The 14051-nt window shown below is 43.9% G+C and overlaps 1 protein-coding gene across 11 annotated transcripts in view; it reads left to right on the top strand.

Annotated features, from left to right (window-relative positions):
* cacna1ab (calcium channel, voltage-dependent, P/Q type, alpha 1A subunit, b) overlaps nucleotides 1-14051 on the top strand; it is a 127596-nt gene that overhangs the window by 33933 nt on the left and 79612 nt on the right. For all 11 annotated transcript variants that reach the window (XM_056371579.1, XM_056371575.1, XM_056371577.1 and 8 more), the window contains exon 3: nucleotides 175-314. In XM_056371579.1, the coding sequence (XP_056227554.1) occupies nucleotides 175-314 (140 nt within the window). The remainder of the gene's footprint in view (nucleotides 1-174; nucleotides 315-14051) is intronic.

Here is a 14051-nt window from a genome sequence, read left to right as displayed (position 1 = left end):
CACGGGCAAACGACCACAATACACACACATTTGGTGTCATCTCCTGTAAGAAGAAACGGAAAAAACTTTATTATGAATGTGATTTCAGGCTGAAAGTTTGATAAACTTATGGTTGGGACAAGTGTTTTTGCAGTTTAATGTTGTCCTCCCCTCTCCCCCCCCCCCCCCCCGCAGGAGGAGACAGAGCCCTACTTCATAGCCATCTTCTGTTTCGAGTCGGGGATAAAGATCCTGGCTCTAGGTTTTGCGTTACATAAGGGCTCCTACCTGAGGAACGGCTGGAACGTCATGGACTTCGTGGTCGTGCTCACCGGGTGAGTCCACGCTGACGTTTCTCCTTTTAGTTTCATTTCAACTGTTTGTGAAGTTCAGTATGTTTCTTGCTGACACGTTTTTTTTTTTTTTTTTTTTAATGTATGTGTTTTTCATGCTTTTCATATTAGTTTCAAAGTTGCTGCTTCTTTGTTGTCGCCCGGTCGCGGCGCTGTTCCCCTGCAGCTCCGGGTCGGTCGGTGCGTTACTGAGGCTTTGTTCCAGCTACAAACTGGACTTTGGTTCTGCTACAGTACCAGTTTCCAAGTTCTGGGTCTTTGTCATGCAAATGTGCACGATTAGCAAAAACCTCTATCGAACTCAGTTGAAGGGAGCGTCACATGACCATGACCAGGTGAACTACTCGTGTCAACAGGGTTTCTTTTCATCCTTTAATCTGACGGAGGAAACCAGATTTCAAGTTTGAACAAACATTTCTGAGATGAGATTTGAGGTGTGTGCGTGTGCGTGTGTGTGTGTGTGCTTTAAGTGAATTTCCAAGTTGAAAGCTCACTGATATATCTCTCTTTCTTTTTTACAACCTTGAAAACATGAAATATTATGAGTTTTTATACTTATTCGCACATTCCTCTGTTGTTAAGGTTATTTCCTGTTTTGAATATGTCAAAAAGAATATTTTTAAAATTAGAATTTGATGTGTCCCTGTTTGCTGGACAGAGACCTCTGTGATGAAATGAACGGGAACATAAACTGTAGGTGAAGGAAATAATCTATCTGTGCACACTCACTACTTCATGTGGAGTCAGAGTGTGAGTGTACGTGTGCAGGCAGGTGGTAAGAGTGGTGCTGTAACTGTGTGTGTGTGTGTGTGTGTGTGATCTAAATATGGCTGCCTGAGCAAGAGAGGGGGATGGGTGGAGATGGTAACAAGATATAGTGTTTGTCAAGGGGGAAAGACTGGAATACAGACAATGTTTTATTAGCATTAATTCCTGAACCTTTACACTTAATCCTTACTTAATTTGTGCGTGTGTTAATATGTCTGTGTGTGTTAATGTGTGTGTGTGTGTGTGTGTTAATGTGTGTGTGTGTGTGTGCGCCTATCATGACTTCCTCTCTTTCTTTTCTGATCTCACACACACTCACACGGACACAGCAGAGGTCTGGTTTGACAAGGTGTGCGTGTGTGATCAGGGCCACTCCCCCTCAGTTGCTATCATCCTTTAATGAGGACACACACACACACACACACACACACACACACACACACACACGCTCGGAGGCTGGATCAGAGCAGCACTGCAGGGAGCAGCAACCAGGGCAAAGTGAAATGTCACTTCTCCGAGAGATGGGGGAGCGGGTTCGTTGTTATGGCGATAGCTGAGAGAGTGGTAGCCATCCCTCCCTCCCGCCCCCCCCTCCCTCTCTCCGTTCACTTTAAATGTACTTTATTAGAATGATGTGCAACAGCACCAACAGTTTGAAGCGATCTGTTACACAAGCGTTACACAATGTTTCAGAGCAGATCTAGAGACGCACCGATGACGCAGTGTTTAGGTTCTATTGAAACCTCAAATCTGTGACTTTTAACTTCTCAAGACACGAAATGCACTTTCCACCCGGATCCTCGCACCTCCTCACACCTCCCTCTGTCTCGTCCCCTCACGTAATGGAAGAACCCTTCAAATCCTTAACTCGACTCACTTAAAGTCAGTTAAACCGCTGCACAAAAGACCTTAGCAACCAAAGTAAGGAAAAAAACTACAGGCACGTCTGACTCTGTCCTAACTGTGACATCGCCGAGCTTAAATGAAGACAATGAACGCATCCCAGAAAGATGATGGTGATGATTCACGTTTAGGAAACACCCTTAACGATGCAGTAGAATTTTACCGCTGTAAAATCTCATTCACTGCTGCTTAACTTTTTTCCTTAACTAAGGAAACCTGTTACAGAAAGAGATTCTGTGCGACACCCTGAAGTAACTCCCTCAGCTAAGGAGAAATTAAACCTTAAGTGCCATTACTTAAGTAGAAAACCGGAACCCAGAAACTCACTATCGCACTATATTGACTCTTTGTATTATCGGAATCTGATCAATTCAGTTCAGTGAATTTCAGAAAGTCTAGTAGAGCTTTATTAGTGATTGAGTTCATGACATTCATGTTGTGAAAACTTTTTCAGGGTATGCACTCGGTGAGCAACATTAATAGGAATAAATCGGGCGGCATCTTGGAACCAGTTTCCCATATCAGTGGAACAAATTAAAGCCGATCTCCAGCCAACAAAAAGATAGATAGATAGATAGATAGATAGATAGATAGATAGATAGATGCGATGCTAAATAGACGGATAAAGATAGAGGGAGCGCTGTGAGAGTGATGGAGCCTCCTCCTCTTACCAGCAGCAGCAGCAGTAGAGTAGAGCTGTACTACTGCAGCTAGATAACAGAGGGAGAAAAAAAGGAGGAGGAGGTGGAAGAGGAAGAGGACACGTGACGATGTCTCTCCGTTCCCCTGGGCTCTGGATAACAGGACAGAGAGAGTGAGAGAGGGAATACAAGATGGGTTTGACTGTTATAGAAGGCGTGAGAGGGATGGAGAGCAGAGAGGAAGGAGGAAGACCACGGGAAGGAGGGGAAGAGTGATGGGTGGTGAGGTGAGGGGAGGGGGGGGGGCAGGAGGACGGGGGAGGTGAGAGTGATGTATGGAGAATGAGAGAGAAAGGTTTGGAGGAAGGATGGGAGGAGGAGGAGGAGGGAAGGCAACGATGGATATGGAAGAACGGGGGAGGGGAGAGAGAGAGAGAAATGAGAAAGAGCAAACGCCGAGAGGAGCACGCTTAGTGTGTGTGTGTGTGTGTGTGTGTGTGTGTGTGGGTAAGCGCTGCAGTAACCTGCTTTTCCCTGCTCCCTATGATCAATCACTCAGCACCGCCTATGTAACACACACTCTGCTGTTATCTTCTGGTGCACACACACACACACACATATATATATATATATATATATATATATATATATATATACACACATAAACTGTATTTCAGTATTTAGATACTGAAAACGTATACGCACCATTCCTATGCACACATCACTCCGGCCTGTATCAACCAATTAGAGCCATATTTCAAGTGTTCATGTTTATTCATACTGAACTGTTTCCATTGAATGCAAGGTCCTGATATGAACACATACCGCAAGAAGCCAGCATATGTTTACCCTGTTTCCCTGCTGTGTGTGTGTGTGTGTGTGTTTGTGTGAGTGAGTGTGTGGGTTCATGTTTTGCTATCTAAGTGAGGACCAGTTGAAGACCTTGAGTGGGAAGACAGTTTTTGGAAACTTTCTCCTTTATCCAAAGAGTGATCTAAAGTTTCAGACTTGGTTGAAGCCTCATCTCCACACACTGTTTAAACAGAACTCCTGAGAAAGCAGTTAGTCTATATCATGACGAGTCCTCACCAGAATCATGGTCCCCAATAGTACGGTGGCCCTGAGAGCTCAACGCACTGCGACTCTAGAAAAACGCACGAAAACAGACAAATCACAAACAGATACTCACAACACAGCAACAAGTGTTTCCTGGGGGGGGGGGGGGGGACACACAAAAAAAGTGATGAGCCCTGCTGCACACGCACCAATACATCCATGTCCACCTGTTCAATGGTGTTCATTTGATGAGTCACAATAAAACACTGAACAAAAAGTGCGTCCCAGCCAAGTTCATCACTTTTTAGCGCCACACGTGCAGAAAAACTTATGTTGCTCTCTGAACTAGTTTGTGTTTTGTCTATTTGCATGCGCTTTCTTATGTTGCGGTGCGTTGAGCTCTCATGGGCCGCCGCGCAACGGCGACCCCTGCGGCCTTTCATCTAGCCGCGCCGAGGACGTGATAAGGCTGGAAACAGCTTTTTTCCAAGATGGCACCCATTCCTCCCAGTAAAGGTTTCTCACTGAGCTTTCACTGTTACCGTGAACCTGTCCGCACACACTGTAGATTTACAGACCTGCAGATACGCTTTTAGCCTTTCATGACCACCCTCAGCTTCCGGCGTGGACGCACCGGTGAGACGATGAAATACAATCCAGGAAGTCCAGTTTGAGGAACAACTTAATGAATTAAAATGTTTATCAGATGCCAAAACACTGAACAGTGGTTTAAATGAGAAGAAGAATTGAAACCTTTGCCGGAGGGTTGTTTCATATTGTGGTGTTAAACAGACATTTCAGCCTCTGGGAGACACCGACAAGGTTTTTCATACTTCTGTCTTAGTTTGATTTTCAGTCTCTCTTCCTTCTTCTCTCCTCTCTTGGTTTCTGGGAGAGTGAGCCCTCGTGCTTGTGCCTGTGCGAGTCGTGACCAAAAAGGTTTCTGCTGCTGCGTTGTGAAAGTGTGTGCGCTCGCCTGTGCGTGAGTGCGTGCGTGTGGTATGTGTGTGTGTGTCTGAGTGTCTGCGTGCATGCGTTTATTCTTGGCAAACACACTGTAGAGAGAGAGAGAGATACTTGATGAGGACAAGAATTAATGAGAGGAGGAAAATAGAGGAGAGGGGACACACACACACACACACACACACACACAGAGTGACTAGTGTATTTAGTATTCAGGGATGACAGTCCATTGATTTTCAGTGCTGTGCAGTGACGTCACACACTAATCTAATCATTTACAGTAGAGTCTGGGCCAGTCAGTCAATGAGAGGGCACCACAGACGTCCCTGTGTCTCTCCTAATGGATATTCACAGAGAAAATAGACCTCTCTCATTCTACACATACAGATTAGTTTTTTTATTTAACAGTACACTTCAATATATATTTTCCAGTATGTGCGGTTCTGTCTCACCGTTTGAGATTATTATAAGTAATAACTGTGACGCGGTGAAGCCGAGGAACGCCCCACTGTCTCCTGAGCGTCAAACGAGCTTCTTGTGGACTTGGAAAAGTGGCTGTAAAGAGTTTGCAGTTTGCTCTTTCTTGAGCGGCAGCGGTCATAGTTATAGCATCTAAACTGCTCGACGAGATTTATCGTCGGCTACATGCGCACTGTCAGCAGCAAAAGAAACATTTTACAGCAAAAAATGTGATCAGGACATCCATAAGTGAAAGTGATTGAATAAATACCTGAACCTCAGTCTGTAAGAAAGAACTTTGTGGAGTCTGAACACTGGCTGCTGTTTTGAGGGCGTTTCCATATAAAAGTCAATCGTGTTATTTTCTTTTCTTTTATATTTTCATAAGGTAAAATAAAAACAAATATAAACATATTGTGCAGTAGACAGAATATCTTTTATCCAGGTATTTAGAGGACTCATACTTGTATGTTGTGATTCGTCAAGGCAGAGCTAATTTATTTGTATAGTTATCAAAGGTCAGAGGTCATTCAATGTGCTTAAAACAAATAACAGAAGCATACAAAAAGTACAATAAGAAAACAGTATGAAAACAGATTATAAAGTAGATAATATCTCATTAAAGTGCAAGATTAAAAGATTAAATGAAGGCAGAGGAGAAAAAGAGCAGTTCATAACAGTAATGATAATTATAATAAACTTTATTTGTGTTGCACCTTTCACACATGAAGTGCTTTTACAACAGAGAAATTAGATTTACCAAGTGCAATGTGTATTCTAATACTAGCATGTTATTATCATATCATAGGGAGTTGAATGAGGTTAACGAGCTTGTGTGATTTAGACGTCATATCACTAGTATGATAGAAACTATTGTAAGACTTTAAATCATCTAATAAACGATGTCTGGTCCACGGCACCCAGATGGACAGAAACAGCCGAGCTGACAGCAAAGTGGTCGCTGCCAGTTTCAGCTAGATTCATGCATGAGATTGAAAGCGTCTTTTTTGTCTCTTTGCGGGAGAGAAGGAACAAAACTGTGTCGGTGAGACAGAGAAACCCCCCAAGGGGCTTACAGAAGCATTTCGCCCCATTTTGGGGAAAATAAGAAAAAACAAAAAAACAAAACGGCAAACTGAGTCACTGGTGGGGGGGGGGGGGGGGGGGGGCTGTGACTCACCGCACGGACGGCTCACCGCTGAGTTTTGTGTCAGAACCCGGGACAGAATAGATGAGACGCGTCTTCGTGGAGATGTTTATCCAGCTGTGTTGACACAGCCGGTGAAAAACAACAGTTTTAAGACAAAACACATTTATCTGGGAGAGCTCCATGACTGTGACTGGAACATCAGCTAGCTAACTTCTGTGTGAATCACATTTTTAATCAAGCATTAAGAAGCGGTCCACACAGGTGGTACAGTCAAGTACAGTGCTTCCTCTGAGAAAACGCTGTGAGAGGGAGTGAAGTCCAGCGGGGAGAGAGAAAACGAGGTCAGAGAGAGAGAGAGAGAGTACCTGGTTGGAAATTGTCCCTTTGCCATCACTTCCATTATCATTATTGCTCTGCAGTCATTTACAGGCTCATCACTCTCCTATACGTTCTCCTGTACCCTCCAACTCTGTGCCCTGCAGGCTGCCTGCTGCATATGAACACACACACACACACACACACACACACACACACACACACACACAGTTAAGGGTTGCACAAGTACTGTAACAGCCGTATGTTTGATAATGCTCTGTGAGGTGCCTGATGCAAGAAACATAACAGCCAAGATGGTCAGAATGTGAAGAGGAGTGGCGCCTCCTCTGTCGGGAGAATTCCTCTTTGTATCAGGAAATCCTTAAAAGTGAAATATCATTGTATATATTGAGTAGTTTAGGGAGGTTTTAATCAGTGAGAGGAGAAAAAACATTAGTTCAGATGCCTAATTATCTATGCCGATTTATAAGTAACGTGACGTTGTTATAGCAACTCAGAATCACACACCATTTCCAGTTTCCTATCAACAGTCAGCTTTGGTTTCTTTTAACCATTCCTGCAGTTGTTCCCAAACAAGTATTTTTTTTGTGTGTGTGTTAAATGACCAGACCTATAAACCACCTGAACCACAGCAGCGTCATCAGTATTGGTTTTGGGAGGCGCTGGTGAACTACGTCATCCTGCTGATGGAGGAGTTCGATCATGAGCCATTAGTTTCACTGTCGACCAGCTGGACCTTTTGGGGAATTCAGTCTTGCTGAGTTAGTTAATCAGCTACTTGTGAGCGTCTGTTTGGCTTGTTGTGCAGCAGTTTGTCAGGAGCGTCGCTGCGGTCTTTGAATCGTGGCTTCTTGGTTTATCTCGGGGAAGTTGAGTTTGTCTGTGTGCGTGAGGACGAGGCGTGTTTGTTGTTGGATGCAGTAGATGGTTTTAAAACTGTTTTGTGCTCTTAGGAAAAGTCTTTCCGCAGTCCCGCAACACCGATCGACCCGGCCGCTTCTTATGAAATGAAGCAGGTGACACGTCCCTTTTAAACAAAATCTTTTTTGTTTTTTTTGTTTTTGCTAAAAGCTTCAGTGTGTTGGTGCTCTGCGCGCACCCACACACCCACACACCCTTGTGAACAGAAATAGAGTCGCAGACACAAACACACACCTACAGATGCACAATGTGAGGGCAGCGAGGTGGTGAAGTTAGACAAGTTCTTCATCACACCCACAGTGTTGGCAAGCTTCTGTCCTGCTCAAGCGTCCTTTAGCAAGGCACCTGAATGTGACCTCTGACCTCTCTGGCAAGGGAGGTAAAAACCTGCAATAAGGTTTTTTCCTTCAGGGGGCCCGAGAGCTTTCAGGTGACATAACACCCCAGCTACAGCAGAGGTAGTGAACACAGCCCGTTGGTCTCAGTACAGATGTTCAAGTGATCTTTTCACCGCTGGTGCTGTATATCCGACTGGGTCCATGTTTGCAGACTACAGCATCAAGTCAGGTCGCTAATATTAAATAAAAAAAAAAAAACTCCATTAAGTTGTTTGTGAGTTGTGCTTTTGGCTACATGATGAATATAAGACAAATTTCCAAAACAATGAGCTAAAAGAGGCTTAAAAAGCTCCAGAGCTGCAGAGTTGGATGATAATTCTCTGTGGATGTATCACCAGCGATCACAATGCATGTAATCATCTGATCCCTCGTTAATGTGGTATTGATTATTGCAGCAGATTAGGAGGATTAGGAGTTAGTTGTGGGTAGTTGTCAGTCTTCATAAATACAGATGTCTGGGACTTTGCAGCCTGAAATAACTTCATCGAAAACCACATAAACATTCAACCACATGTGACACGCAACACGCCAACACCCACCGACACACCGAGAGGAGAGACGTGCACGAACAGGGACGCACAAGTCCAGACGTCGTATCCTCGTGAGGTCCAAGAGTCATGCTGGCAGGAGACGGAGGGACAGGTGGGACAATCAGCCGCCTGGCAGAGAGAGAGAGAGAGAGACAGAGAGAGAGAGAGAGAGAGATAATGACCGGGAGAGGTCAATGGAAAGACTGGAGGAAGATTATAGACACAGGAAAGAGTGACACGGGTAAACAGGAGAGAGGAAACAGAGATGTGTTGATGTAATTAGACAGAAAGATGGAGCAGGAAGGACAGATGGTGAAATTATACAAGAAGCAGATCAAAGGTTGCTGGTCTGAAAACCACAGATCAGACTGTTACTGCTGTCGACGTAATGTTCTCCAGTAAGGCACCAACTGCTGCACTTCCTGAGCTCCTCAACAACAAATTGAAGAGAGCAAATGTTTTAACGGAGTCTTTATTTCATAAAGAAACGCTGCTCATTACCGCTTTAAAATCCTCCAGTGGCCAGAGAAGCATGCAGACTCAGCAAACCTTCTCCTGATGAATAAGGGTTAATAAAACATATGTGATTAAAGGACAAGAGGCTGGACTATCACTTCTTCTCTTCATCCTCCCTCCACCGGATCATACATGAAGCCACATTAGAGGAGGGCAGAAGCACTGGGAGAGAGGGAGAGAAAGAAGAAGAAGGAAAGCTGGAGAAAGAGGAATGAAGGGAGAAGGAGGGAGTTTGGTTGGGGGTGGAGGTATAGAGAGAGAGAGAGAGAGTCCATCAGCTGAGTGTTAGCACTCTGCTGAGATCAGCAATAATGTGGGAGCGGAGAAAATGAAGAGAGGGGAAAAGGCAGAGGAAGGAAGGGGGGATGAGGATGGAGAATGTGGTCAGAATGAGAGTGCTTCCATCCTGCCTCTGCCAGTGAAAGCTTCAGCAGCGAGGAGACGGAAAGAGAGCTGGCAAAAAAAAAAGAGAGGGAGAGGAAGGAATGAGATAAGATGGAATGAGAGATAGAAAAAAAAAAGAAGAAGATGTTTTAATGGAAAGAGAAAAAGCAAACGTGTCTTTGGTGATGAAGTGTGAGGGAGGGGGTCTGATGACATAAGCTGGTGGAAAAGATTCCCAACCCCCTGGAGTCATTACAATCCTCCCCCCCCCCCCCCCCCCCCTTCACCTCCAACCCTTCCCCCAGTTTTTCTCCCATCCTCCCCTCGGCACCCGGCAAATGGACTCTCCCAATAAGGCAAAGTGATCGGAGCATACTACCTTGTTGGTGGAGGTCGGGGGTGAGCGGTGACATAATGGTCGTAAAGTGCTGCTTAATGTCCCGTATCTACAGAGGAGAGGCAGGGAGAGCGAGGCCGGCGTGAGAGGTTTGGAGAGTGAAATCATTCTGTTTTCTTACCTTGATTTATCTCACAGAGGGTTTTTACTGTGCACTGTTTCACACTGGAACATTGTTCATCACGTGTGCGTGCGTGCGCACGTGTTCGTGTGTGCGTGCGTGCGTGCGTGCGTGCGTGTGTGTGTGTGTGTGTGTGTGAGGGGGTGAGGGCTCAGTGGGAGACACTAAGGGGACAGGAGCTCATACTGTGATGACACATGGCACTCCCACACTATTTCCACACAACACACACATAAGCCATGTGCACATACTTGTACACACACACACACACACACACACACACACACACACACACACACGACGCATACAGCTCATGCACATCTCACTGGCTGGAACTGGTCCCAGTCTTTTGCATGTTGTGAATGTGTGTTTGTACTAATTTTTTTCCCCCTAAAGAAGCCACACTGTGATAGCATGAATTATACACAACACACACACACACAACACACACTGCTCACACACACATGGCCTCTGACACAAGCACACACAGGTTATGTCCTGTATGAGCCTGTAACATCATTATCAGTCAACCCCAGCTTATATATGCCTCTACACAACTACCATTAATATTTATATAATGGAAATACAGGTTGTGACCGAGCTCCCCGTCCTCTGTTAAGTGGTGACAGTTTACATAAGCTGGCTTCACATAAACGGAGACCTCGGGTTTATTAAACTTTGACTCTTATTTTGGTAGTTTTACCCATAAGGCAGGTTGTTCCAAAGCCTCAGAAGTCTGATGACTAAGGCACAACGACTTGATGTCCTCAGTGTGGACCACTGAGCTGCAGGGAGGGCTCGGTCAGGGTTCGACAGCTCAGAAATACAATCCTTAAAGGTGATGAGCGAATCTTAGAGTCAACAAAACAGAAAAGTAGCCAGTGTAAAAAAAAAAAAAAAGGGTAAAAATGAGGTTCTGTGACCTTGTCTCTTTGTTCTGATTAGAAACATTCTGAGTTATGGTTTAGTCTAAATTGAGAGGAATGAATTTAAAGACTTTTTCAAGTTGAGTAAATGGAAGTGATGGCTCCATTTTGGCTGTATTTTATAAACGGTTGAATGTCACTAACAATAAAACTGAGTGACCAATCACAGTCAGCTGGAGTTGGGTTCATGGTAAAAGAGCAGCAGAAAATAACTGGTTTAGGATTTGACCGAAACAGAATCAGACACTTTTATCTGATTGTAAGCATGTGTGTGTAAGTATGTGTCTCTGTACATATTGTAAAACACAACAATTTCAGTGTTCGACACACCAGCAGCGGCACAGAAAGTAGGTCATCCATACTACCTGGGCTGCGCTGCATTCGTCACTGTCATCAGATCATACGCTGCTGTGTATGTGTGCGGAGCGAGCACATACACATATATCTGATTCTGTGTTTGTATGCGGTAAAAGGATTCATTCGTTGCATTCGTTCAGTCCATGTGTGTATGTGTCTGCATGCAAAGGGAAGTTGCGCTTGTGTGTACACACTGTACTGTACACTTGTACCATGCACAGGAGAGCTGCTGTTAGAACAGGGTGTGAGAGGGTAGGTAAGGATAGTGTGTGTGTGTGTGTGTGTGTGTGTGTTTGTGTCTGTGTGTGTCAGTGGGTGGGTGGGTGGTAGATGCGGGGGTTTGGAGGGGTTGAAAAACCAATCGCTAGGAGACCCACTTCCCATCCCCGTTGCTGCGGCAATGCCGAGATTCCATCAATGAGCCAGGGCTGCGTTGCCCTGGCAACACTTATGAATGAGAGCAGGTCGGTAACCGTGGAGACTCTGCAAAGAGAGGAATTGCCGGTTGCTATGGCAATGCCATGAACGGGGAGAGACCGAGCAAAGTGAAGGTGGCGAGTGACCTCCGAGATCTCCATCATCAGGGCCATCAATCATCATCATCCTCGTAATCTTCATCAAACTGGTGCCCTACAATAGAGATAGAAAACAACAGGTCGTCATTTATTTTGGTCTTTTTGTGCCTATTAATTTTTATTTGATCTTAATAAAAAAAGTTATGAATAAATAATATATAAACAGAAACATCGGAAAAAGATTTGATAGGCGATATTTAATTAACATTACAGTTACAAGTGTCACTGCTGAAATCGGTGAGATCAACAAGCTGGCACTAAACACAGTAGACTAGGGTTTATTCATTTGTGTGGTTATGGTCTAAATGTGCTCAATGTATTTGTTATCGCCACATAACCAACGTTAGCATTAACCGCTGTTTACTTACCAGTATAAAAGAAATGTTGCGAGTTCCGCATCAAACTTTATTCCTTTACTCGCCAAGAGCAGTCCCAGTGGTGGAAAGAAACAGCAACGTTAACTCTTAACTCTTAACTCCCGCATAACGTGGTTTCTTGCAGGATCGGGTGGAGGTGGTGGTGGTGGTGGTGGTTGCTTCCCATGAGCCTCAAGCATTGTTGTGTTTAATGTTCTGTATTTCCATCCTGGTTGGTAAGAGGTTAGAAGACCTAGCACCACGTCTACATCCTCTAATGTAAGACTGAGGGCAGACGCTACAGTGACTCACTATCGCCTCTGTATTACGAGATGGGCCTGGGGCTAGCTGATTAGCATGCTAACTTCAGTAGGTATCTCTGCAACACAATACCTAGATGTCTTTGACATAACATCAAAACTGTTATTTCTTCACATTCTGTTGATAATTTTGGTGAATTTTTGAATGTTTCAAACTAAAATACTTAAATATAGCACATTTAACCCCTTTTTCTTTGATGCTGTATGTAGAAATAAGAGACACCCAATTTTTCAGTGGTATGCTCTACCATGCATTGTGTCTGATGTGCAACATACAGTACAAGAAAGAGGATTCAAGCGCAGTACACCGCGAGCATATTACAACACAGTTTAAATTGTGTGCGATCGTGTGTGTGTGCGAGTGTTTTACAGGTTGATTTTGAGGTGTTTCCCAGCAGTGAGAGCCTCTGTCATCACTGTCCAAACACCTTCTCCCTCCGCAGATAAAACCCTCCCTCTCTTTCTCTCAGGAGTGTCTTCATGTCTCTCTATCTGTTGGCCTCTTTCTCTCTCAGCGGTTGAATCTCACACTTTTGACTCACAGGACTATCACTCTTCTATCAATCTGCTCACTCTTTGTCACACTCTCTGTCTCTCAAGGGATGTCGCATCTCTTCCCTCCCAGTCTGTATTTCATCTGGGACTCCCACCTCCACTCTTTCTCCCAGGTGATCTCAGAATCCCTGTCATTTAAAGGACACGTTCTCAGTAATAATATGTGATGAACTTAAGCCAAAGGAGAGAGGAAAGAGTGGAAATTGGAAGCAGATTTGTATTCAAACCAAGAATTACAGGGAAACTGTAGCAATGTACAATAGGGCATATACACTGTACAGTATTTAAATCCAAGTTGAAAACGTAGGTAAATCTGTGTTTTCTGCAAAATGGTTTTACAGCAGTTTAAAGGACCTATTTGTAATTTTTGCTATCGCTACAAAGCCAACATTAGCAATAACAGCTGTTTACTTAACAGTCTTGCCAAGAGCTTCAGCACAATGTTGTGTTTACAATATAAAAGGTTATAATACGCCTAAACGCTTCAGTGACTTGGTATCAGAAAGTGACAAGGCGGGCCAACCAGACCAGAGCTAGCTGGTTAGCATGCTAACTTCAATAGATGAAAAGAAGTTGTAGAAGCGAAATAAGAAATTTGCTTTCCACCTCTGGAGACAGAGCTTGATGAGTAAAGGAATAAAGTTTGATGCTGAACTCACAAGGACTGGTTAGTAAACAGCTGTTAATGCTAATGTTAGCTATGTAACAGTAGTAGGTGCTTACAAATAGCTCCATTAAGTACAAAAAGGTCGATTAGCATTAGCCTGCAAACACTTAAAACAAAAACTATTTAAATGTCAAAGAAGCTAAATTAAATATATAGTTAGAGAATAATAAAGTTAATTGTGTAGTTTTACATTAAAATAAGATCTCCACCTCATGTTAACAAGCCAACCTTGCTTAATTCCAACATCAGCAAAGCTAGCTTAGTTGTTAGCATCAGAAATTATGCTTTATTTCACCTCATATAACTGTAGCCTGTGATTTGTGTAATTTTTTCTCTCACAAATTTCCAGTGATAATGAGAAATATGTTTGGCATTTATTTCCATTTTCTTAGACTAAAGCTGGAATTGCTGCCATAAATA

This window comes from Seriola aureovittata, chromosome 3, assembly GCF_021018895.1.
Source record: "Seriola aureovittata isolate HTS-2021-v1 ecotype China chromosome 3, ASM2101889v1, whole genome shotgun sequence".
In the NCBI taxonomy this organism is placed as follows: domain Eukaryota; kingdom Metazoa; phylum Chordata; class Actinopteri; order Carangiformes; family Carangidae; genus Seriola; species Seriola aureovittata.
This window is presented reverse-complemented; position numbering and strand designations above follow the sequence as displayed.